General features: G+C 32.7%; 1 protein-coding gene across 7 annotated transcripts in view; it reads left to right on the forward strand.

The window, feature by feature from the left end:
• Window positions 1-27,032, forward strand: part of LOC127698935 (calpain-9-like) — a 234,628-nt gene that overhangs the window by 79,598 nt on the left and 127,998 nt on the right. For 2 of the 7 annotated variants that reach the window (XM_052202688.1, XM_052202689.1), the window contains exons 11-13: window positions 6,719-6,755; window positions 12,461-12,526; window positions 19,278-19,370. In XM_052202688.1, coding sequence (XP_052058648.1) covers window positions 6,719-6,755; window positions 12,461-12,526; window positions 19,278-19,370 — 196 coding nt within the window. The remainder of the gene's footprint in view (window positions 1-6,718; window positions 6,756-12,460; window positions 12,527-19,277; window positions 19,371-27,032) is intronic. The other 5 variants (XM_052202691.1, XM_052202692.1, XM_052202693.1 and 2 more) reach the window with 3 other exon arrangements.

The raw sequence follows: 27,032 nt of genomic DNA on the forward strand, positions 1-27,032 counted from the left end.
ATTGATTTTGATACTGTAAAATCAGGAATATAAGGCACCATTTTTGTCGAGCCTTCGACTTTAGTCGAAAAAGCGAGACATAGCGATCCTACATTCCTTCAGGCGGCGTCCACAAATATTCACTCTGTGGTTAAAGTTTTTGAAATTTTAATAACTTTCTTAAACTATCCTGGATTTCTACCAAACTTGGACAGAAGCTTGTTTATGATCATAAGATAGTATCCAGAAGTAAATTTTGTAAAAATAAAATTCCATTTTTTCCGTATTTTACTTATAAATGGACTTAGTTTTTCTGCCGGTAAATATTACATTCACTCTGTGGTTAAAGTTTTTAAAATTTTAATAACTTTCTTAAACTATCCTGGGTTTGTACCAAACTTGGACAGAAGCTTGTTTATGATCATAAGATAGTATCTAGAAGTAAATTTTGTAAAAAAATAAATCCATTTTTTCCTTATTTTACTTTTAAATGGACTTAGATTTTCTGCCAGGAAACAACACATTCACTCTGTGGTTAAAGTTTTTAAAATTTTAATAACTTTCTTATACTATTTTGGATTTGTACCAAACTTGGACAGAAGCTTGTTTATGATCAAAAGCTAGTATCTAGAAGGAAATTTTGTAAAAAAATAAATCCATTTTTTCCGTATTTTACTTTTGAATGGACTTAGATTGTCTGCCAGGAAACAACATATTCACTCTGTGGTTAAAGTTTTTAAAATTTTAATAACTTTCTTATACTATTTTGGATTTGTACCAAACTTGGACAGAAGCTTGTTTATGATCAAATGCTAGTACCTAGAAGGAAATTTTGTTTTCTTCCAGTTAACATTACATTCAGTCTGCAGTTAAAGTTTTTAAACATTTATTAAATTCATAAACTATCCTGGAATTTTACCAAACTTGGAGAGAAGCTTCTTACAATCAAAAGATAGTATCAAGAGGAATATTTTTATTGATTTACTTCCTCATTTTTGTTGAGCCTGCGATTAACAGAAAAAATAGGCGAGACACTGGGTTCCGCGGAACCCTTACGAATTTTTTCACAGGAAGTTTTGCTGTGTCTTATATAAAGGTACAACTTTTCTATGATATTTTCAGGTTTCTGGGCCAAGCATGAACAATTTTTTTGGACTTCATACATTGCTGAAGTAAATGACAAGGCTGTTCATAATCCAGAGGTCACTTTAATGCTAAAATATTCTTTGTAATGTGTTGTAATGTTATCAATGTTAAAACTCAATCCATGGTGTGTTTGTTGTTGATTTGCTAGTTGCAATTTTGTTCTCATGTTTACGTCAGCCATGTTGTGTATATATTTCAATTAAAACTTTTGTGATACTCCTAATGCTTAAAGTGACCAAGAGTTTCCACTTTGACATTTGGGTTCCATTTAAGGTTTTAAAGCATCAAAAATATGCTTTTCTGGTAACACGTTAGTGATGGAGAATAACCAGTGTAAATAACCCATAGAAAATATAGCAAAAAATCCTTTCATGTGAATGTAAAAAGTTTGAATAAGAATAAAAAGTTGCAAAAAAGTTCAAACACACACACAATATGATTTCAAAACTATTTGGATCAGCTGGACATTTTTTTTGATACCATTTTTAATCTTATCACTTGTTACTTAAGGCATTCAAGGAAATCAAGGTAACCACTGGGGAATCGAGGGCAATGAATTCGTTCAAAAATTACGTATGTGCTATTCTCTTTATTAATACAATACCACTCTGATATGAAAGTTAACTTTTGTTTAAAAGCACACATTTTATAATACCAGATGTTGACATGACAGTGATAACACTAGGAACAATGAAGGAATATGTGAAATCTGTGTACATTTTTGTACACCCTCATTTCTTTCCATGTAATTTCTTCAAGTAAGTGGTCAGAGGAATGTAAGATAACTGGTATAACCTTATTTTGAAAGCATTCAGATTCATAATTAAGTTTCACACCTGCAAACACACTTGAATTATGTAAACACTGTGGTTCTGTTAATTTTCCGCTAAAAAATCTTGATAATTTAATTTTTGTAATTTTTTTGTTATTTTTATACGACTTCAGAAAATTTTGCAGTCGTATGTTGGCATCACGTCGTTGTTTTTTCGTCTTCGTCAGCGTTGTCCAAAGACATTTGGTTTCCGGACATTAACTTTAGTATAAGTAAATAGAAATCTATGAAATTTAAACACAAGGTTTATAACCACAAAAGGAAGGTTGGGATTGATTTTGGGGGTTATAGTCTTAACAGTTTAGGAATTAGGGGCCAAAAAGGGGCCCAAATAAGCATTTTTCTAGTTTCCAGACAATAACTTGTGGAACGGTGTATGGACCTCTCTGAAATTATGCCACAAGTTTCCATACCACAAAGGGATGGTTAGGATTGGCTTTGGGGGTAATGGCTCAAACCGTTTAGGAATTAGGGGCAAAAAAGGGGGAAAAACAAGGGTTTCCTTGTTACTGTACAATTACTTTTAAGTACAATGTTTTGTGTTTGGATTACCTCCCTTACACTGCTTTTAAATTATGTATAAAGAAATGTTGTATTGTCTTGAGGTGATTAGCTGTCAATTTATTTTTAGAAGTTACTATTAAAACTGCTGATTAAGGAATATTAATTTTAAACATGATTATGTATGTCATTTTCTATTTTAAGACTATTGTAATGTATTTAAATGGGTAGTTATGGTTGCAAACTCCATTGGAAATTTGAATTGAGATATTGAATTTTTTTTTTTTGGAAAAAGGGGGGGGGGGGGGGGGGGGGCATTTTTTTTTCTCATTTCAGATTCCTGAAATTAAAAAGAAAATTTCTTCAAATATTTTTTTTTTTTGCAATAAAAAAGGGGGGTAAATTTTTTATTTTTTTTTGGGGGGAGGGGTATAATTCGCAACAGCATAGTGTATTGCACAAAAGCAAAAAATTGAATATAAATTCAAATCATATAACCAATTCTAAGTTCTTTGACTACAGTTATTCTGTGTCAGAAACCTATTATGTGTCAAATATTTAAATACAATCCAAATTCAGACCTGTATCAAGCGTGAATATTGTGTCCATTTTTGCCCCAACTGTTCAGGGTTGGACCTCTGCGGTCGTATCCAGCTGCGCTCGGCGAAGCAATTTATTTGCTATTGTTATACGACCGCAAAAAATTGCATAATGCTATCAAGTATTACTATTCATGTATGGTGAACAGGTAAATCTTACCTGTCAGACAACCAGTTAACCTTGATAGTAATAGCTATTTAGGTGAGGGGTTTTTAATTGGGCGCAGGGCATTTGCGCTTTATGATAAGGTACTTATGCTAATTTTAATGGACATTTGCATTTAAATTTTTAGGACATTTGCGCTTTATCAACATAACAGTTCAGTTATCATGATTAAAAGTTTAAAAAATCATTTAATATAAAAATCACGATTCGTTCATTTATGTATATACAGCTAAAAATCCACTGTGCTTGTGTCAGATGAAAACAACAACACTTCAAGAGGGTGGATGGAAGTAAATTTCTTTATAACAATTATGACTCTTTCTAAAAGTCAACATTGACAGCAGGTTGTTTAAAAATCAAATTTCAGTCTTCACAAATTGAAACAAGCTTAGATAAACCATGATGGTACAGTTCCTCGGACTATCCATGCAATAGAATGGACACACGAGGAATACAGTTTCTGATTTTAATCCACAAATTGTATAAAGCTGCTTGTAGAATTTAAGGCAAAATTTAAATGTTCCATCCATAAATGTTTTGTTTTCTCTATCATTTACCTGAATGATTTTGTTCTGATTTTTAGCTCATCTGGCCCTTTAAGTGAGCTTTTCTCATCACTTGGCATCCATCGTCTGTCGTCCGTCCTCATCGTCTGTTGTTGTCCATCCTCGTCCATTAACTGTTACAAAAATCTTCTCCTCTGAAACTACTGGACCAAATTTAACCAACTTGGCCACAATCATCATTGGGGTATCTAGTTTAAAAAATGTGGCCGATGACCCCGCCTACCAACCAAGATGGCCAACATGGCTAAAAAAAGAACATAGGTGTAAAATGCAAGTTTTGTCTATTATTTTGAAAACTGTTAAATATAGAGAAAATCTGACAGGGCCAGAAATGTTCAGGATGTTGAGCTCTACCAATTGTTCATGTACGTTAAAACTGTCAATGGACTTCCTATAGGAGTTATTGCCCTTAAATGACAAATTTTACCATTTTTTTTTTATTTTTGCCTATTTCCAGGAAAACTAAAATACATACAGAGTAACTTTGAAGTGCAAAAATGATCAGCAAGACAAGATCTACATTATGTCTGCATTGTCAATTTGTCAGTTGACTCCTTAATAGAGTTATTGCCCTTTGATGACGATTTTTTTCCGTTTTTTTGCGTTTTTCCTTTTACCTTAATATTTATAATAGATGGATAGAAACTGAAATAAGCAAGAATAAGCAGCAAGACAAGATCTACAATTAAGACACTACGGAGGATGACTCCTTATTGATTTATTGCCCTTTAATGACTATTTTTACCAATTTTTTTTTTGCGTTTTGCCTTATATGATAAAAATTAAAATAGCTAAATAGAAATTTAAATTGGAAAAATGATTAGCAAGGCAAGATTTACAAACAAGTCAAATTTTGCTGATTTAGTTAGTAGACTGTCACTCTTTATAGGAGTGATTGCCCTTAAATGAGGATTTTTTTTTAACCTCTTTTGTGTTTTGAGCAAAAACTAAAGAAGATAGAGAGAAACTAAACAGGCACAAGCTCAGCAATAGAAAATCAACAAAAAAGAGAATTTTGTCATGAATTCTTTTCTCGTCTACAATGTTGGAGAGTGTCCTTTGTTGAATATGCACGTAGACCTAGGTGAGCAACACAGGTTCTTTAGAGCGTCTCGGTTTGTTTCTTTGGAAGAACTTTCCAAGAATATGTGAACATCTTTCCACGACACGTAGACCTAGGTGAGCAACACAGGTTCTTTAGAGCGTCTCGGTTTGTTTCTTTGGAAGAACTTTCCAAGAATATGTGAACATCTTTCCACGACTTTGATAAATCTAGTTAAGATTACAGGTAATCTATCAAATTTAAAAGCGCAAATGTCTGGTCAATTTACATGTAGTTCAGGTGTAGCAAATGTCCTTTTGTGTCACAGGTAAAAAAGCACAACTGTCCTGCGCCCATTTAATTAAGACTTGTTATCACCGACACTATCCCTATGTCTGTATGTCCACATGTTAAATTCTTACCGTATTTTTATGAAATTTTATATTAAACTCATTTGAAAATCTGTGTTGATTAACTATTTTTTAAGGAGAAATGCCCCTTCGGAATTATACTGTGAATTCATTATTATTTGTTGGATACCATTTTTCATGGGAACAGGCAAACCACGAATTTAAATGTTCAACAAAGTACAAATTTTCTATAGGCTTGTGTGCAGACATTGGTAAAACCATGAAATCAAATATCCATGAAAATACAAATTTTCCTCAATCCATGAGAATTGGAACCCACGAAAATAAATGAATCCACATTATGGAAAATCCCTGTGTAATTGCTCTCAAACCTACTTTTTTTTTTAATTCAGAATTATGGGACTTTAAACAGTCATATTTAAGACAATACGTACTTCCCTACAAATATTCTCATGCAAGTTTTCTACAGAGCCATTTATTTGATGCTTTTAAATTTTCCTTATTCTCCTAACTATTTCAATTTGAACAAAACAGGCATATTATGCACTCTTGGCACAGATATTTTTCACCTACCGTATATTGTAGGTATCTTTTATACTGACATTTACTTTTTTGAATTGCATTTTGACCATACCATATATTTTTTCAACTAATTACCTCAGAGGGCTTCTGGTAGCATGCTTGCCCTGAGTGCAGGAAGTCATGGGTTTAATTTCACATAGGTCACAAATATGCTTTACCTTATAAGATGGAATCGGGGTGTCAGTCTAGCACAAAGCAGGTGTTTATATTCATATGACATTTTATACATGTTATTTTCCTGAATATGCATGTAATATTTGCCAATGGACAAAAGTCACAAAACACCATTATTCAAACATTTTAAACTAATGACACCGTTGACATGGTTGCTGAAGAATGAATTTGAAGTCGCATCCCCTTGGTTGGACCCATAAATATTTAAAAAAGTTATAATCTGATAATCACTGAAGAAGTTTCTGAGATCTGTCTTTTTTTAAAAACCATAATGAACTGTATTAAACCTGATATTTAAACAAAGAGTTTAACTCGAAATGAAAAAACACTATCATATCATTCAAAGCATTTTTAGTTTTCATTCAAATTGGAGAGGATTTTTTTCATTGATGATTTTATGTTGAAAAGTGGATATAATTAAATGCAACCTAATTTTGCATAGCTTTATGGTTTTAGAGTGATAAATTGCACTTTTTCATGGTACATACTCACTAAATAGAGTTTGAATACTTCGTCTAATTAAATGGGATTTTTTGATAGATTTCTTTTGATGAAAGCTTTCAGGAACATGGCAACAGATTTCGTTTATATCTTAAAAAAAATGAATTGTCAAACTTTAAATAAAAATACCAGCCACAACTAAAAGAATTCTTACTGAATTAGAAATGTCATTGAATTGTAAAAATAATTTGACCTGAAACTTATCTATGATTCAGTATTGATATTGAAAGACTACTAATTCTCAAGTTATACTTTTCAGTGAAATGGATGAAGAAACAGCAATTCAAGAAGACCAGGTAAGAGAGATGAACAAAAATTTTGTAATTTATATATTTTTATAGACCTACTAGTTTCTTTAAATTCCTATCATTACATGCACAGGGATTGCATTAAATTAATGCAACATTATTGTTTGTTGTTAAAGATTAAAAGTAATAGATTAGTGGATTAATTGAGTTTACAGGGTATATTATAGCTTGGAATTTTACATGAGGACTATTTTATCCTAAAGGCTTTCACAATACCAATTGCTTAAATATTTTACCAAATTGCAGTTTGAATTTATCTACAAACAGATCAACTGCTTTGTTTTTGGAATAATCAGAGACAATATGATGTACAGGTATATGAAAATACATGTACTATATGTAATGGAAAATGGAATAGTATTCTCTTAATAGGGAATTGACCTTCCTTTGTAACTTTTCTGAATACCATTTGTTTCTAAAATAAGTCATGCTTTGCTAACCTTAGTTTCAGTTTGATAATAAGAAAAGGAAGTAACATTTCGCCTTACATAATGGCTAATCTTAGATGATATCTGCCAAAATAATCTGCATGGCTACGAGTAACACTGTTTTTAGTCCCCTACCGACAAAGTCGAAGGGGATTAAGGTTTGCACTCTGTCCATCTGTCTGTCTGTCTGTCCGTCTGTCCATCCATCAGTCCGGCAAATCAGTTTTCCACACTTTTTTTCTTTGTGCATGAAGATATTTATTTGATATTTGGTATATACTTTTATCATGACCAGTTACAGATCGAGTTTGAAATTTGTTCCGGTCTGATGATTTTGTGTAGAGAAATGGTCCTTGGACTTCGAAAATTCATGCAAGTAATAAGTTTTCTGCACTTTTTTTCGTCATGCATAAAGATATTGATTTGATATTTGGTATATAGTTTGACCATGACAAGTTACAGATCAAGTTTGAATTTTATTCCGGTCTAATGATTTTGTGCAGAGTTATGGTCCTTGGACTTAGAAAATTCATGCAAATAATCAGTTTTCCGCACTTTTTTGTCTTGCCTTGACGGAGTCAAAAAGCGAGACAAATGTATGCTGTTTCCGGCAACAGCAGCAGCGGCGTCAACAATGTATTAGTTTGTGATTAGGTCTAGTTCATGGTGAAGCACTAGTGGTAGGTCAATGATATTTGGTATGCGGTTGTATTAGCATTGGCACATCTCATTACCATGGAGATTATTTGGCCCCATCCCCTCAGTCAAGGTCTATTGACTTTGAAACTTTGCTTAGTTTACATGTATTAGTTTGTGATTAGGTCAGTTTATGGGGAACCACTAGTGGTAGGTCAATGATATTTGGTATGCAGTTGTATTAGCATTGGCACATCTCATTACCATGGAGATTATTTGGCCCCACCCCCTCAGTCAAGGTCTATTGACTTTGAAACTTTGCTTAGTTTACATGTATTAGTTTGTGATTAGGTCAGTTTATGGGGAACCACTAGTGGTAGGTCAATGATATTTGGTATGCAGTTGTATTAGCATTGGCATATCTCATTTCCATGGAGATTATTTGGCCCCGCCCCCTCAGTCATGGTGTATTGACTTTGAAACTTTGCTTAGTTTACATGTATTAGTTTGTGATTAGGTCAGTTTATGGGGAACCACTAGTGGTAGGTCAATGATATTTGGTATGCAGTTGTATTAGCATTGGCATATCTCATTTCCATGGAGATTATTTGGCCCCGCCCCCTCAGTCATGGTCTATTGACTTTAAAACTTTTGCTTAGTTTACATGTATTAGTTTGTGATTAGGTCAGTTTAAGGGGAACCGTTAGTTTTAGGTCAATGATAATTGGTATGCAGTTGTAGAAGCATTAGCACATCTTATTTCCATGGAAAATATTTGGTCCTTACTTCTCAGTCATGGTCTATTGACTTTGAAACTTTTGCTTAGTTTACATGTATTAGTTTGTGATTAGGTCAGTTTAAGATGAACCACTAATGTTAAGTCAATGATATTCGGTATGCAAATGTATTGGCATTTGCAAGTTTCATTTCCATGGAGATTATATAACCCCACCCCCTAATTATGGTTCATTGACCTTGAAACTTTTACATAGTTTACAAGTTAATGTTTGTGTTTAGGTTTGTTTAAAGGGAATGACTTATGAAAAGTCAATGGTATTTGGTTTTCAGTTGTATTAGCATTGGCACATCTCATTTCCATGGAGACTGTTTAGCCCTGTACATTCAGTCATGGTTCATTGACTTTGAATATTTGCATAACTTACATGTTAAAGTATTGTAATTTTAATTTCAACACTTGCATTATCAAAATAACAAATAGGCGAGACATATCTCTGTGTTAACAGTTTATTTTTGTTATGCTTGAAGATATTGATTTGATATTTGATATATAGTTTAACCATGACAAGTTACAGATCAAGTTCAAATTTTGTTTGGCTCGAAAGATTATTTTGCAGAGTTATGGTCCTTGGACTTAGAAAATTCATGCAAATAATCAGTTTTCCATCCTTTTTATCGTCATGCTCGAAGATATTGATTTGATATTTCTTATATAGTTTACACCATGACAAGTTATAGATCAAGTTAGCATTGTGTTCCAGTACAACGAATTTTTAACCGGTAGGGGACTATGTAAAAAAAAGGTCAAATCTTCACCAGTGTTTTCTAGAAAATCTACAATGTACAGGATTTATTTCCATTTTGTTACTTCACAAATCTTGGCTTTCTTCTTGCTTCATAATTAAATATAACTGTGTGCATATGGTTATCCATGTATTAATCTCATTTTATCAAGCATGATATTACTAGAAATAATTGCCTTTTTGAATACAAAGGATCAAATAGATTATAGTTTGTAATATATTCTAGTGGAAATTGAGATCACGAAGGATGTCTTTTGAAATTATGTTAAGGTCAGCTATTAGTTGTTTTAAGGTTGGTGAGAAGTTTTTGTTAGTCTTTTTAGTAGACAAAGGTTTGAAACCAATTTTAGTGTGCATAATACATGTTTCTTGAAGAACGTGTTTGACATGTCTAGATACAGTTTGACTCTGTCATTCTGTCTGTCCATCCTAAAGACCTTGGGTTGAAAACTTTCGTCAAACTTTTCTTGGCTTTTATGAAAGGAAATTATTTTATATTTGGTCTGCTGTTTGAAAGTATTGAGCTGTAGCGTGTAAGCAATTTTTACATCTGCTGTGCAGTATCTTTTGTTTGCAAATAGGTTGAAATTTTACAACACTCATTGTACTAGGAAATTTTCGTCAATTTTATTTTGCTTCAATGAAAGGGAATGATCATTTATGTTTCAATATACATGTTACCTTAATCAATTGCATGCAGATTGGCAGGTCCAGACCTGATTGGTCTTGTTAAAAAATTTATTCAGTATGTTGTAGTGTGAATCAACCATGAAAAGTTTTGATACTTTACAATTTATTCCCTCTAAAATTCAAATTTACAGATTCAACCATTAATCAAATGAATATAGAATGAAAATGTTAGTCCCATGATTCTATTATGATGACTTTTATATCGTCAACCAGTATAACCAGTATATATCTACCTTTAGGGCAAACGCATTGATACACAAAATTGGCTGTTCTGCCTTACGCCCACCTTATTTATACAACCAGGTAAGCTCAATTTGAAACAGTAAAACCAACGTTTTACGTAGGCCCAGCTTCAAATACAATACGGTTATCTCTATTCTAATTGTCTAATATAAAAATAAACAAATCCGTCCATTTCAGTTATCTTTTCGATGTAAATTTTCATAAAATGAAAAAACTCTGTGAAATGATGTAATTGTCTTTGGCAACTAAACAAGGTGACTTCATTTGTATGCTTCCAGCGTCAAATGTAAACACCGGGCGTTTTCAGGCTTCTTGTACGGCTCAGAATGTAATAAAAATTAGATAAAAGATTTTTTTTAGGTGAAAAATGTGAGTTTTTATTGTATATTGGTATCACGTTGTCATCGTCGTCCGAAGACATTTGGTTTCCGGACAATAACTTTAGTATAAGTAAATAAAAAATCTATGAAATTTAAATACAAGGTTTATGACCACAAAAGGAAGGTTGGGATTGATTTTGGGAGTTTTGGTCCCAACAGTTTAGAAATAAGGGGCCAAAAAAGGGCCCAAATAAGCATTTTTCTAGTTTCCAGACAATAACTTGTGGAATGGTGTATGGATCTCTCTGAAATTATACCACAAGTTTCCATACTATAAAGGGATGGTAAGAATTGGCTTTGGGGGTTATGGCTCAAACGGTTAAGGAATAAGGGGCAAAAAAGGGGGAAAAACAAGGGTTTCCTGGGACAATTACTTTAGCTTTCTTTCTTTATGTTGGTACTTTTTGCTATTTGTTTGCTAGTTCTAGTATGAAATATTTTTTAGCTGTTTCTAGAAACATCAAATACTGTGATTTAAATACATATAATATTATAATAGTGTACATCAAAGGGTTCAGTGGTAATAAATTTTTATACTCAGAATTGATTATTCTTTTTTGGGTTTTCTTTTTTGCATTAGAGTTACCTCCCTTACAATGGTTCCATACTACAAAGGAAAGACTGGGATTGAGTTTGATGGTTAATGCTTCAAGGGGGATACGAAAAGTTAGGGGGGGTTCCAATTTTTTTTAAGGGGTTCATATTATTTTCCCAAAATTTTTCGAATTTCTAATTTTTGAAAAGTTTCAAGAAGAAATCTTCAATTGCACAGTATTGCACATTAGTTTTTGTAAGATCTTTGACCACATTTGTTTTGTGTCAGAAACCTATATTATGTCAAAAATTTTATCACAATCCAAATTCAGATAGTATCAAGCTTGAATATTGTGTCCAAATTTGCCCCAACTGTTCAGGGTTCGACCTCTGTGTTCGTATCAGGCTGCGCTCAGCGAAACATTTTATTTCAATTGTTATTGTCAGAATAAAAAATGTTATTAATATTATTATACGGGGTGTAAAACTGAACAGCCAAAACAGTATCGTGTGTATATAGGGCTTTCACGGTTGAAAAAATGTATTTGTCCTATTAGAATTAAAATAATTCATGGCAGCCATAGAATTTCTTAATTATATTGGCTGTCATGTTTTGATTGACAAACGATCGCCTTATAATTTTTTTTATATATCAATATGCAACTAAAGTTAAAATATCATATATTCACTGAAAATACAAATACAGAGTCCTGAATATTGTTGCTTCGGTTTTGTTGGACAAATCAATATACTGTTAATTTAGAAATTATTGTGATGTTTTTATTAATGGGAAAAATGCAACAGTATCAGGTTTGCAATAAGAAAAACTGGCATTCATAATTTTAGTTAGTGATTTTCCCTCAAGAAATGTATGCAATCGCATTGAGATTTGTTATTTGATTATGGCCAACCAATATGGCAACTATATTGAAGCCTACAAGAAATTTGTAGAAAACTTTATTGAAAAATTGTGAATCAGCTGATTCCAAACAAAGTAGTTGTGTTCTGAGAAATTACTTTATGCCAGTCAATATTGCCTCTAGGGTAATTACTTGTTTGGAAATTGGGTGATCCTCGACACATAAGACATCCTGTTAAAAGATAGATGCAGTCTCATTTTGACCTCTAGTTTAATTGTTACATCACCACAAATTAACCATTAACCAGAACTTACAGTAGAAATGTATGTTAGTATTGTAGTAACTTAACATTATAAGTTAATAGATTTGTCTGCAAAACAGGATGTTAAATGTTATAATGTGATATTACCTGGGACCAATCAAATGTTACCACAAGGATCTTTAAGTGTAAGTGCTCAGCTTTTTATCAAGATTCTGTTTCTAAGAGTGTTTTTGAGATCTGATGCAGTTGCCTTCACTTGGAATATTTTGAATGTGATATATTTGCAGATTTTAGCATGTATCTACCAAATAAGAATGCAATTGTATTTCTTCTTACTGATATTTCTTGTTACCTGCTAATAACTAATTTACAATATTGCACATTTGATGTAGAGGGTGTTGCCACAAATTTATTAAATAGCTTTTGCATTTGAGAGATTAATCATGTGTTAATAAGCATTATATACTGTCATTACTGTAGAAACATTTAATTCTGTTGAGGTAAAATTAGTCCATCCACCGTGCAGCCTCTTCTGTTTGCCGATAATTTTAAATTTTACAACTCATTGTATAAGGAAAATATTTGTCAAAGTTTTTTTCGCTTCAATGAAAGGGAATGATCAGTTCATAAAAATGAAAATGCAGGTCATGACCTGCATTGAAGAAGAAAATCTCAGGTCATAACGCGTACAAACTTTTTTCCTGCTGAATTTAAGCATTTAGGGGACATTTCTTTATATTTTAAATCAAACAGTTTCCAAAATATGTTTACATAGTTAACTGAAAATATTTTAAAACTTTTAATTTTATTTTTTCATTGCATAATAAGCCAATGATATATTAATTTGTTATACTTTGTCATTTCAAGTCAAGCCTTACCCCCTCTTCTTGTTTCATCAATTCCCAAGCTACTTGTTTCACAGTATGTATCGTAATGTTGATATTAAAATATAATAAAAAAATTAAGCATTTAAAGGAAGTAGAGATAAAAAAATTCATTTTCAAAATAATTTTTTAATTGTTCTAAGGTAGAAAAATAAAAGAAAGTAATATTCTGATATGTATTTGCATTCAATTTGTTATAGATTTAATCTTTTTACAAAAAAAAAACACATAAAATTAAGGAGTATATTGTGAAAGGTGACAAAAAAGGGGAAGTAACTCGAATTTATTGTCAAACAACTTTGAAATAGACAAATTATTTATGACCATAAGCTAAGGTAATTGGTGTTAATTAACAGTGTGTTTGACACCAAAGCTGTCAAGTGAAGCCATGCACTTACTGGGTCACTTAATTTGACAGTTAACACAGCTAGTTGAACTTCCTGTCCAGGAAAAATCACGAATTTGCCGGTATTTCAAAGGAAAATCACTGATGAAATCAGTCTAAAGGCTCTACAATCCTGTTGAAAACTGGTCATTTTCCAAAACCCGTGTATGGGGTGAGATTCTCGGGTGTCACCCGCAGTATACGGTTAGTTGACAGGTATGTCAGTTACCTCAATCAATTGCATGCAACGATGGAGCTCCAGACCAGGTATTGGTCTAGTTAAGTTATGCCCCTCCTTTTAACTTAGAAATTTTTGAAGAACAGACCTTGTCATCAAAACTTCTCCACTATGGTTTATCCTATCTACAAGAATCTTTGTACATTGTTGGATCCTAATATGCAGATGTAGGATGTTCTTTTCCATTCAGTTTTTTTAGTTATTCATTTTGTTTAGTTTATCCAGAATTTTGCCAGATTTTGGCCCTTTTCAGAACAAACTTGTCAGTCATGTCAAGTTCTACATGTTTCATCTAATTTAAACTAAACTTGGTAAACATGTATTATTAAATCTAATACACAGATGTGGATGTTGGTATGAAGCTCCAGTCCATTGAGTCTTTGGGCGTAGAAAATATATTCCCCAAAAGTTCACATATCTTGTATTCTTTTCAAACTCCCACATATTGGAAAATGTCTTTATAATCTTGTCTCTTATAACTCTGTTCTCTGAAATGATACCTGCAGTCTTATTTAGTCTCCTCAAAGATCGTTCATTTTATCTACTGTAAATTCAGAAATTATTGCGAGGTTTTTATTAATGCGAATAATATTGCGACTGAAAAAGTATCGCAATAATAAGAACCCGCATTTTGATATCTGATACATATAACTGTATTCAGAATTTCGTGAAATTTTAATAATAAATCTCGCATTTTAGTCCATTCTTCGAAATTAGCAAAAATAAGTGCACGCAATAATTTCTGAATTTACAGTATATGAAATTTAGTATATTGTAAGATCCAGATCTAAATTTATATTATCAAGTTCTTTGTTTCCCTGTATTTGAGTCACTAGCATACTCAGTCAATCCAGGATGTGGGGATATATTAGTTCAGTTTAGTGGACAGTTCTAGTTTCTCTTGAGCAAGACGTGATATATATATATATTGCGGTATACCATCTTTTCTGCAAGTTTATTGTTTTCTGTTTTGTTTTAAATTAATAGTTAAGATCCATTTTGTTACATCTAGTGATCCGTTTATTTGGCAATCGCCAATGGCAGTCAGCAGGGTTTAAGAACATCCGTTGTTTGACCTGCTAGTCAAATGCGTTTTGTTAAAATATACTTTTTCACCTTTTTGGTCTTTTTGAAAATGTTGTTTGTGCTGTATTTAGACCCCTCTACCAAGAAATTTGTTTTGCATGCACACGTTTAAAAATTGCAGTTTTTATACATGTGCATGCAAAACAAATTTCTTGGTAGAGGGGTCTAAATACAGTTATATATATATATATATATAACATAAAAATTCATGGAAAATAAATCCTCAACAAAATTATATGTTTTACAGTTATTTGATGAATGATCATAACAGTGATTTTATATTAAGATTTTGATTATTTTTATTAGACAAATTATTAAAACAGGCATTTTAGTTTTCATTATGTTGAACAAATAATTACAACAGTGTATTTAGATTTTGTTTTCATTATGTTTAGTAGCAATATAGTTAGATTAATATCAGTAATTATTACAACAGTGCTTTTCGATTTTGCCTTTTATGCTGTAGAATGCGAGACATAGGTTGCTAATCACGTGTTGGTGGCAAAGTAAACTATTTGTATAAGGCTTTGTATTTCGGAAAGTAAAGGATCTGGATACTTCATATCTTGCATATGTTCTGTCTTAGTTCTTGAAGCAAGAAAAGATTAATTTCACCTCCACAGAATCTGTCATATGCCTATTGTCCTTGAACTCATTTTCAAGGTTCAGCGGCTGCCTGAATTTCTCACTAATTATGAGTTGTAGGATAACTATATTTGGTGTATGGACTCCTTGCAAGGTCTACATGTTTATTAGGCAGAGTTCACCTGACCTTGACCTCATTTCATGGATATGTGATAAAGGTTAAGTTTTTCGTGAAAGTCTTTCACAGATACAGTATGAAATAAGTTAACTATGTATGTGGTATGAAATGATTATATGGTGTGCATTTCTGTCTGGCAAAGTTCATCTGACCTTGACCTATTGGTAATTTTTGTTTTTGAAAGCGAGACTTAGCGATTAGATTCCGTTGGTGGTGGCGTCAAACATTTAGGTTCAGTCTGTGGTTAAAGTTTTTTTTGGACATCAATAACTTTGTCAAACCTACATGGAATTAGATGAAATTTAGAAAGAAGCTTGTTTATGACCAAAATACAGTTTCCAGAGCAAAATTTTAAAAATATTTATTTTCATTTTTCCGTAATTTACTGATAAATGGACTTAGTTTTTTTTACATTTAACAAATAGATAGTCTGGGGTTAAAGTTTGTTACACATCAATTACTTTGTCAAACCTTCATAGAATTTTATGAAACTTTTTTATGATTAAGAGATAATGTCTGAAGCACACTTTTGAAAATTCCTTTTCATTTTCAGTATTTTTCTGATAGATGGACTTTTTTACAGTTAACATTTACTAACAGTCTGGGATTAAATTTTTTTGACATGATAAGTTTGTTAACCTCCATGGATTGTTATGAAACTTGGACAGAAGCTAATCTTCAAGACCAAGAAATAGCAATTTTACTGATAAATGGACTCACTTTTTAAGTCAACATTACACTTTTACACTGACAGCAGCAATCGCAGGCGAGACACAGGGTTCCGTGGAACCTCTTACAAATTTTTTGTTGTTAAGTCTTTTTTTCAGACACTATAAGCAATTATAATATAAGCTATATTTGGTGTATGGAATGATTGTTTATTGTTTATTGTACATGTCCATCTGGCAGGTAGTCTGAACGTACCCTCATTTTCATGGTTTATTGGTCAATGTTAAGTTTTAGTGGTTCTGTTTGTTTCTCATATATTTTAAGTAATAGGTTAACTTTATTTTGTGTATTGAATGAATGCAAGTTGAACATGTCCATCTGGCAGGATTCATCTGACCTTGACATCATTTTCATTGTTCACTGGTCAATGTTTAGTTTTCATTGTTGGCTCCTTTTCTGAGATACTATACACAATAGTTCAACTGTATTTGGTGTATGGTATGATTGTAAGGTGTACAGGTCTGTCTGGAAGGATTCATCTGAGTGCATTCGACTCCAATCTTAATTAACTAGGATTGTCAGTTATCCTACTAAAGGTCAGTGGTTTTACCTGGGCACTCCGGCTTCTTCCACCAATAAAAACTGACAGCCTCAAAATAGCACAATAGTGCTGATAGTGATGTTAATCACCAATCAATTAATTCAACATGAATTCAATCATGATCAGTTTAGCAGGTGAGGCATTTCAGCATGTGCATTCTAGTTAAGTTTAGTAACATATAGCTCAATGAATAATTTTTACAGTACTTTTAAAAGTTCTTGCTATTTTGTAAACAGTTTGTTAAATAATTGTAACTATGTGCTCTTAGGTCTTGCTTTTTTACTATGTTTAATAGCTGCAATATAATTTGATGAATGATTAGAATAATGCTTTGAGATTTTAATTTTTGTTGAACAATGTATGTAATAGCATGTTGCATTTTTCTTACTTAGCTAACAATTTATAAAACCCTACTTTTACTGATTCTGCACATATAATGTAAATAATGGGATCCTGCATTAGAAAAAAAAATGGTTCATTTACTTTGGAGCTTTCACATTGTTTCCACGTTAAATTTGATGATTTAATCAGTTTGAGGGGAATCATTAATGGTAAGTAAATGATATTTGATATGCATTTGTATTAGCATTGCACATGTCATTTCCATGGAGATTATTATGGTCCATTGACTTAAAACTTTTGTATAGTTTACATGTTAAAGTGTTACCATTTAAATTTCAATATTTGCAATATACTATCAACATAACACATATCTTTGTTTTTCTTGTTCAAGTTAGTGGTTATCCAATTGGTGGCTGCACTCTCCTACTTTTTCATTGTGTGCTATAGTTTGGAGACATATGGTCTAGGTAGGCAAAAAGAGAGGTTTGTGCGCGCTTAGAACTGTTTAACCCCACAACATCGTTTGTCTGTACCAAGATAGGCTATCTTGACTTTTTGCATTGTTATTTGTTTTTGTTTGAAAATCTATTTTTTTTCTGATGAGTTTGTGGTTGATGTGTTCTACTGTATTGTCCAGTACTGGTACGTTTGGTGGTTGATGTGTTCTATTGTATTGTCCAGTACATGTACTGGTATGTTTGGTAGTTCCTGTTATCCTTGTAATGTTTCATTGATATTTTGAAAGTAATATTAAATATTTAAACTGAGGCGTAAATATTTATCCTGCAATATGCCATTGAAAAAAAATATTGTAGGTCCTTTAGGGCTTTTTATGCATTTTTGATAAATTGTACATACCTTATTATCGACACCTGCTATTATATGGGGAACCAAATTGGTGATGATGATAAATTCAATTTCTGTTTCCAATACGAACACGGATGTATAATAAACCACTTTTACTAACAAATAGGAAACTTTCCATTTCAATGGAATACTAAAAAGGACAATAATGTATTTTTGAGAACAACTTATTGATTTGATAAGAATTTGATTGTGGGGAACTAGTTTTTTACCCCAACACTTATATTGCATTCACCTTGTCAGTCTGTCCATCTGTCCAACAAATATTTTTGTCACATTTTTCTTAGATACTACTGCTAAGCAGAACGATTCATATTTGGTCTGTATCTTGACAGTGAAGGTAATGTGTAAGCACTTTTCAGATCAGTCAGACACCTACTTCCTGTTTGCAGATACTTTTTATTTTCAATTTGTTGAAATTAGTCGATTATGAACATCAAAACTTTTCTCGAGTACCTCTGTACAGAATGACTTCATAGTTGGTCAGCAGCTTGACAGAGTTCTAACTTTGAATTACCGAGTTTGTATATATACTTTAAATAGCACAACAACTTGTGCATTCTTGTTGTACTTAATGCTGAGTGTTGAGCATTGTATTTAAGGTAAGAAGATCATACTGTATGTTTAAATATATCTCTGTTGTATCATCATTGCCTTGTATGTACAGATAGAAGGTGACGTGAAGTAACTTCATTTAGACATTATTCATCTGCTGCACATAACATAGCAATATCAATATATAGAGGTCACATGGTCTTATGACACTGACAAGTGCTCACATCCAATAGAAAGTTTTGAATATCCCATACTTTAAACACACATACTTTAAACTTTCTTTTTTTTTTAAAATATACTTTAAACTTTACACATGAAATCTACAGAAATATATTTAAAGCCAACAACAAAGTCTCAATTGACAAAAACATGAATAAACAGCAATATGTTTGTTTGCTCTTGTGTGGCATAAAGATTACTCTAGATATTATACATTTTACCATTTTACAGAAAGTTTTACTTTCCCTTAGAATTTTTACTTTGAAAGCTTACTGAAAATAACTGATTTAACATCAAGTGATTAAAATTTTTATTTTGTATTTTCCGAAGTCTGATGTTCATCAAACTCGTTCTCATGCAGGCATAGGTGGAGGAATGCAACGCACTTACATGCCAAGTGTGGCAAGTGCACCTCCTCCTCAGGTATTATGTGTGATCCCGAATAATCCATTAAACATTGGTATTTTTAATTAAATGTAATCCAAATTATTTATAAGAGAACAGGATTATATGCAATATTTTTCAATTGTATTCTACAGTGGGTAAAAAGTTATATTTATTTTTAGCTCAGCTGGCTCCAATGACTATCACCATTTCGGTTAGTGACATTATTTGATTGACAGCTTGTATAATCCTAAGGGCATTTCTGATCAAAAGTATGTCTGATTACCCAACCAGCCAACTAACAAGATCACAACTGTAATTTAAAGTACATGTACATGTATATCATTGGGCAGATTATTCCGGTCCATAGTTGCTTTGATGATAGACTTATTTAGTGTTCACATGCAGTGGTATGTTGCTCCAATCAGCATTGACTTTTTATTAACATTTACCCCCATTTTTGTCCCTGCGCAACGAGTTGCGGGGGACATAGAAATACCGGGCGTCTGTCTATCCATCCGTCTGTCCGGTCTTGTTAGCGCTATCACATGTACAATTCTGGCAGATTTTTATAAAACTCATATCATAGGTTAATATCAATGTTTTGGACGAGTTCAAAAATCAGTACCGATCAATTATTTTAAAAAGAGTTATGCCCCTTAGGAACATTAATTATATGGAAAATTGCATCGTTAGCACTCTCACATCTACAATTCTTGCCAGATTTTTATGAAACCTATATTGTAGGTTTATATCAGCAATGTCTCGGACAAATTCGAAAATCAGTGCCAATCAACTATTTTAAATAGAGTTATGCCCCTTAGAAACATTAATTATATGAAAAATTGCACCGTTAGCGCTCTCAACGAAAATCAGTGTCGATCAATTATTTTTAAAAGAGTTATGCCACTTGGAAACATCATTTATATATTGAAAATTGCATCTTAAGTGCTCTCATGTGTACAATTCTTGCCAGATTTTTATGAAACTTATATTGTAGGTTTATATCAGGGATGTCATGGATGAGTTGGAAAATCTGTGCTGATCAATTATTTTATAAAGAGTTATGCCCCTTGGAAATATTGATTATATGGAAAATTGCCTTGTGAGTGCTCTCATGTATACAATTCTTGCCAGATTTTTATGAAATTTGTATTATAGGTCTATATCATCAATGTTTTGGATGAGTTCAAAAATCTTTGCCAATCAATTATTTTTAAAAGAGTTATGCCCATTGGAGATATTAATTATATGGAAAATTGCATCGTTAGCGCTCTCGTATGTACAATTCTTGCCAGAATTTTATGAAATTTATATCATAGGTTTATATTGGCAATGTCTTTGACTCTTTTGAAAATAAGTGCTGATAAAAAATTGTTAATGAGTTATGCCCCTTGGAAATATTAGTTATATTGGAAATCACATTGAATTTGCTCTGAAGCATTCATTTCTCTAAGATATTTATCAACAGTTTTAAAGAACAAAAAAAAAAGTGTATTTTTTAGTTATTGCCCTTGATCCCTGGATAAAAAATGTGCAACGCGGGGGACATTGGTATGATGTTGTCATTGTCATTGTTTGAAGATGTTTGGTTTCCAGACAATAACTTGAATAAAAGTGTGTGGATCTCTATGAAATTGTACTACAAGGTTCCATACCACAAAAGGAAGGTTTGGATTGATTTTGGGGGTTATTGTCCTAACTGATTAGGAATTGAGGGCCAAAAACAAGCATTTTTCTTGTTTCAGGACAATAACTTGTGTATAATGTATGGATCTCTATGAAATTGTACCACCAAGTTCCATATATCAAAAGGAAGGTTGGGGTTGATTTTGGAGGCTATGGCCCAAACCGTTTAACAATTAGGGGTCTAAAAGGGGCATAAAAACAAGGGTTTCTGGTTTAGGAACAATAACTTGAGAATAAGTCTATGGATCTCTATGAAATTGTACCACAAGGTTCCATACTAAAAAAGGATGGTTGAGATTGATTTTGGGGGCTATGGCCCTAACCGTTTAGGAATTAGACCCAGAAAGGGACAAAAAACAATACTTTTCTAATACTTTGCATTAATTGCTTATTTCTTGACCAATTTCAATGGGGTTTTAATTCCGAATATTAAATTCTTGATGTTATTTAATATGGTGAATCTAACCATGTATTTAGATTATTAATTTTTGGCCCAGTTTCAAATTGGTCCACATTTAGGTCCAAAGGGTCCAAAGTTAAACTTAGTTTGATTTTAACAAAAATTAATTTCTTGGGGTTCTTTGATATGCTGAATCTAATAGATATAAGAAGATGTGGTATGAGTGCCAATGAGACAACTCTCCATCCAAGTCAAAATTTATAAAAGTAAACCATTATAGGTCAAAGTACGGTCTTCAACACGGAGCCTTGGCTCACACCGAACAGCAAGCTATAAAGGGCCCCAAAAATTACTAGTGTAAAACCATTCAAACGGGAAAACATGTATTTAGATTTTTGATTTTGGGCCCAGTTTTCAAGTTGGTCCAAATCAGGGTCCCAAATTAAACTGTTTGGTATAAAAAAAAATTGAATTCTAGGGGTTCTTTGATATGCTGAATCTAACCATGTATTTAGATTTTTGATATTGGACCATAATAGTTAAATGTCCACTTTTAAATTTTTAAGTTCATAGACCGCATTCATTCTGTGTCTAATGATTAATGATCACAATCCAAATTCAGAGCTGTATCAAGCTTGAATGTTGTGTCCATACTTGCCACAACTGTTCACGGTTCGATTCTCTGCGGTCGTATCAAGCTGCACTATGCCGAGCATTTTATTGACGTTTTTTTTTTACCTCAATTTTATTGGTCAATGACCTACGTTAGCATTTTCTACCTAGTTCAGTTTCTCAGTTACACCGATCTAGAAAATCATACATGTACATGTCCATATGAAAGGGTGAACCTGAACTTGACCCATGGATTTAAAAAAAAAAAAATGAGCAAACTCCATTTTTTAATCTTTTTATGCCCCCGCAACTGAAAGTTTGGGTGCATATTGATTTATCCTTGTCTGTCCGTCCTTCCGTCTGTCCATCCCATTGTGGGTATATAGCTATTCCAGATAACACCTCCTACAGTTTGAATGCTAGGAAGTTTTCACTTTGCTGGCTGTTTGTACATATATTGAAGGTGTGCATATGGTCATGGTTTTAATTTTTATTAATATTCGCTCTTTTGGGAGATAGTTGAACTTTGTCATTTTTATACGACCGCAAAAAAATTTTTGTGGTCGTATATTGGTATGACGTTGGCGTCGTCGTCGTCGTCTGGCGTCGTCCGAAGACACATTGGTTTTCGCACTCTAACTTAAGTTTAAGTGAATGGATCTCTATGAAATTTTACCACAAGGTTCAATACCACAAAAGGAAGGTTGGGATTGATTTTGGGGGTTATGGTACCAACAGTAAAGGAATTAGGGGCCAAAAATAAGTATTTTTGTAACTTCCAGACATAACTTGTGTGTTAGTGTATGGATCTCTCTGACATTGTACCACAAGGTTCCATATCACAAAAGGAATGCTGGGATTGATTTTGGGGGTAATTGCCTCAAAATATTAGGAATTAGGGGCCAAAAAAGGGCAAAAAATAAGCATTTTTGTAACTTCCAGACATAACTTGTGTTCAAGTGTATGGATCTCTCTAAAATTGTACTGCAAGGTACCATACCACAAAGGGAAGGCTGGGATTGATGATGGGGGTAATTGTCTCAATATTTTAGGAATTAGGGGCCAAAAAGGGGCAAAAAACAAGCATTTTTCTAGTTTCAGGACAATAACTTGTGTGTAAGTGTATGGATCTTTCTGATATTGTACTACAAGGTTCCATATCACAAAGGGAAAGCTGGGTTTGAGTTTGGGGGTAATTGCCCTAATTGTTTAGGAATTTGGGACCAAAAAGGGGCCAAAAAACACATTTTTCTAGTTTCCAGACAATAACTTGTGTTCAAGTGTATGGATCTCTCTGAAATTGTACTGCAAGGTACCATACCACAAAGGGAAGGCTGGGATTGAGTTTGAGGTGATGAATCATAAGGGGGTTCAAAAAATTGGGGGGGGGGGGATTTTTTTTTTTTTTTTCCTTTTTTTTCTTTTTTTCCTTTTTTTTTTCTTTTAAAATTTTCCATTTTAAGTTGGTTATTTCTGATTTATATTTAAAAGCAAATGATAATGATATGGTAGGAGATACACACCAAACAGGATGTGTAAATTATTATATAATAAGTATTGTGCAATAGCAAGAAATTTTCAATTGCACAGTATTGCACAATAGCAAGAAATCTTCAATTGCACAGTATTGCGCAATAGCAAGAAATCTTCAATTGCACAGTATTGCGCAATAGCAAGAAATATCCAATAGCACAATATTGCGCAATAGCAAGAAATTGTCAATTGTACAGTATTGCGCAATAGCAAGAAATATTTAATTGCACAGTATTGTGCAAAAGAAGATACTTCGTATAAATTGCTTATTTCTTGACCAATTTCAATGGGGTTTTATTCTTGAATTCTTGGGGTTCTTTAATATGCTGAATCTAACCGTGTATTTAGTTTTTGGATTTTGGGCCCCGTTTTTAAATTGGTCCACATTGAGGTCCAAAGGGTCCAAAATTAAACTTTGTTTGATTTCATCAAAAATTGAATTATTGGGGTTCTTTGATATGCCGAATCTAACCGTGTATTTAGATTCTTAATTTTTGGTTCCGTTTTCTAATTGGTCTACATTAAGGTCCAAAGGGTCCAAAATTAAACTTAGTTTGATTTTAACAGAAATTGAATTCTTAGGGTTCTTTGATATGCTGAATCTAAACATGTATTTAGATTTTTGATTATGGGCCCAGTTTTCAAGTTGGTCCAAATCGGGGTCCAAAATTAAACTTTGTTTGATTTCAACAAAAATTGAATATATAGGGTTCTTTGATATGCTGAATCTAACCATGTATTTAGATTTTTGATTTTTGGGCCCCGTTATCAACTTTGTCCACATTGAGGTCAAAAGGGTCCAAAATTAAACTTTGTTTGATTTCATCAAAAATTGAATTCTTGGGGTTCTTTGATATGCTGAATCTAACCATGTATTTAGATTTTGGATATTGGACCATAATAGGTGAATGTCCAATTTAGAATTTTTAAGTTCTTAGACCACATTCATTCTGTGTCAGAAACCTATGCTGTGTCAAATATTTAATCACAATCCAAATGCAAAGCTGTATCAAGCTTGAATGTTGTGTCCATACTTGCCCCAGCTGTTCAGGGTTCGACCTCTGCGGTCGTATCAAGCTGCGCCCTGCGGAGCATTTTATTGGAGTATATACTTGCATAAGTGGTGCATACTGTTTCTGGATAACTCCTCCTACAGTTTGAATGCTAGAAAGTTTTCACTTTGCTGGCTGTTTGTACATATATTGAAGGTGTGCATGTGGTCATGGTTTTAATTTTTATTAATATTCCTTCTTTTGGGAGATAGTTGAACTTTGTCATTTTTTGGAGTATTTACTTGCATAAGAGGTACGGGGGCATCACTTTGTCTAGTTAGATTTTGTAACTAAAGGCTTTCAAGCCAACCAAGGTAACCACTGGGGAATCAAAGGCAACTAATTTGGTCAGAACATGTAAAAATGATTTCTTTGTGCTATTGATTTGGCAAATTGATTAAATTACAGATCAAGTGTGCATGAAGCGTTGAGTAATTTGACCAGACCTACATTCAAAGTATATTTATTGTAGCCAGTTGAGCAATGTAGGCCCTGCGAGTATCTTATTGTAGAAGTGAAAGAGCATTCAATCTACATTTGGCTCTTATTTTTTATAATAATAGCATATACATCTTGTAATCATCAACATTCAAAGTCTCATTTCTCTATGAGAAAAATAATTAGAAAATATGATTTAAATATTGCATATTATCTGGAAGTTAGATTTTCAGTTGTCTATTATTTTTTTTCTGTAATTTATTTTCCATTTTGTTTCATTGTATAATTACCAGTTTCAAATCATCCTAAACATGTGTGGTAAATAAGATTAATGACAGCATGTAATTTAATAATTTGAGTTTTTTCATTACTTTACTCCCATCAGTTACAATGGTCATTGTGTGTTTATCAAGGGATTATGACTTCAAAGCCATCTGAATTGGTAAAATAAAATTTCCTTATGTGGTGATCCCAGTTCATTTTATTAAATGTATATTTATACATGTAAAGTTGCAAATTTTTAAGTTTTGCTGTAACAAGGTATTTTCAATTTTCATATAAAAATTAGGTGATGTGGTATGAATGCCAATGAGACCAAATATCATAAAATGTATATCTGCTGACTTTTAATTTTGAAGAGTCTTACATTCGATTCTCAGTAGCTTTGAGATGGAAAATTGTAGAAATGTGACCTATGGACATGTTTACTTTTTGTCTCACCTTGACGGTGTCTAAAAGCGAGACATAGGTATGCTGTTTCCGGTGGCGGCATCAACAATGTATTAGTTTGTGATTAGGTCTAGTTTATGGTGAACCACTAGTGGTAGGTCAATGATATTTGGTATGCAGTTGTATTAGCATTGGCTCATTTCATTTCCATGGAGATTATTTGGCCCTGCCCCCTCAATCATGGTCTATTGACTTTGAAACTTTGGCTTAGTTTAAATGTATTAGTTTGTGATTAGGTCAGTTTATGGGGAACCACTAGTGGTAGGTCAATGATATTTGGTATGCAGTTGTATAAGCATTGACACATCTCATTTCCATGGAGATTATTTGGCCCCGCCCCCTCAGTCATGGTCTATTGACTTTGAAACTTTGGCTTAGTTTACATACATGTATTAGTTTGTGATTAGGTCAGTTTAAGAGGAACCATAAGTGGTAGGCCAATGTTAATTGGTATGCAGTTGTATAAGCATAAGCACATCTCATTTCAATGGAGAATATTTAGCCCCGCCCCCTCAGGCATGGTCTATTGACTTTCTAACTTTTTCTTAGTTTACATGTATTAGTTTGTGATTAGATTAGTTTAAGATGAACTGCTAATGTTAAGTCAATGATATTTGGTATGCAAGTGTATTGGCATTTGCAAGTCTCATTTCCATGAAGATTATATATATATATAGCCCCATCCCCTCATCATGGTTCATTGACTTTGTTAATGTTAATGTTTGTGTTTAGGTTTGTTTAAAGGGAATGACTTATGATAAGTCAATGTTATTTGGTGTGCAGTTGTATTAGCATTGGCACATCTCATCTCCATGAAGATTGTTTAGCCGTGTACCTTCAGTCTTGGTTCATTGACTTTGACTATTTGCATAAATTGCATGTTAAAGTATTGCTATTTTAATTTCAACATTTGCATTATCAAAGTTACAAAAAAGGCGAGACATATCTCTGTGTTAACAGTTTATGTTTCAAATGCCATCATTAAACAACAAGTAAAAGGAGTTATGAAGTAAATGTATCTATATCTTGCATGAGCATGATGTATGACATGATGCAGGTTAGCAATAGCTACTAAAGTACAAAATTTCATAAATTTAGTTGGTTGTATTACTCCCATCCACTCCATTATGTGTTTACATTTTTATTTCAATTCATTCATACTTGTTTTCCAGATATTAGTAAGTGGTGGTAACTTCCCTGCTGCCATTCAATATTCAAAGAAATTTTATATGACCTTTATTCAGGCAA

This window comes from Mytilus californianus, unplaced genomic scaffold (assembly GCF_021869535.1).
Source record: "Mytilus californianus isolate M0D057914Y unplaced genomic scaffold, xbMytCali1.0.p SCAF_4, whole genome shotgun sequence".
Taxonomy (NCBI): domain Eukaryota; kingdom Metazoa; phylum Mollusca; class Bivalvia; order Mytilida; family Mytilidae; genus Mytilus; species Mytilus californianus.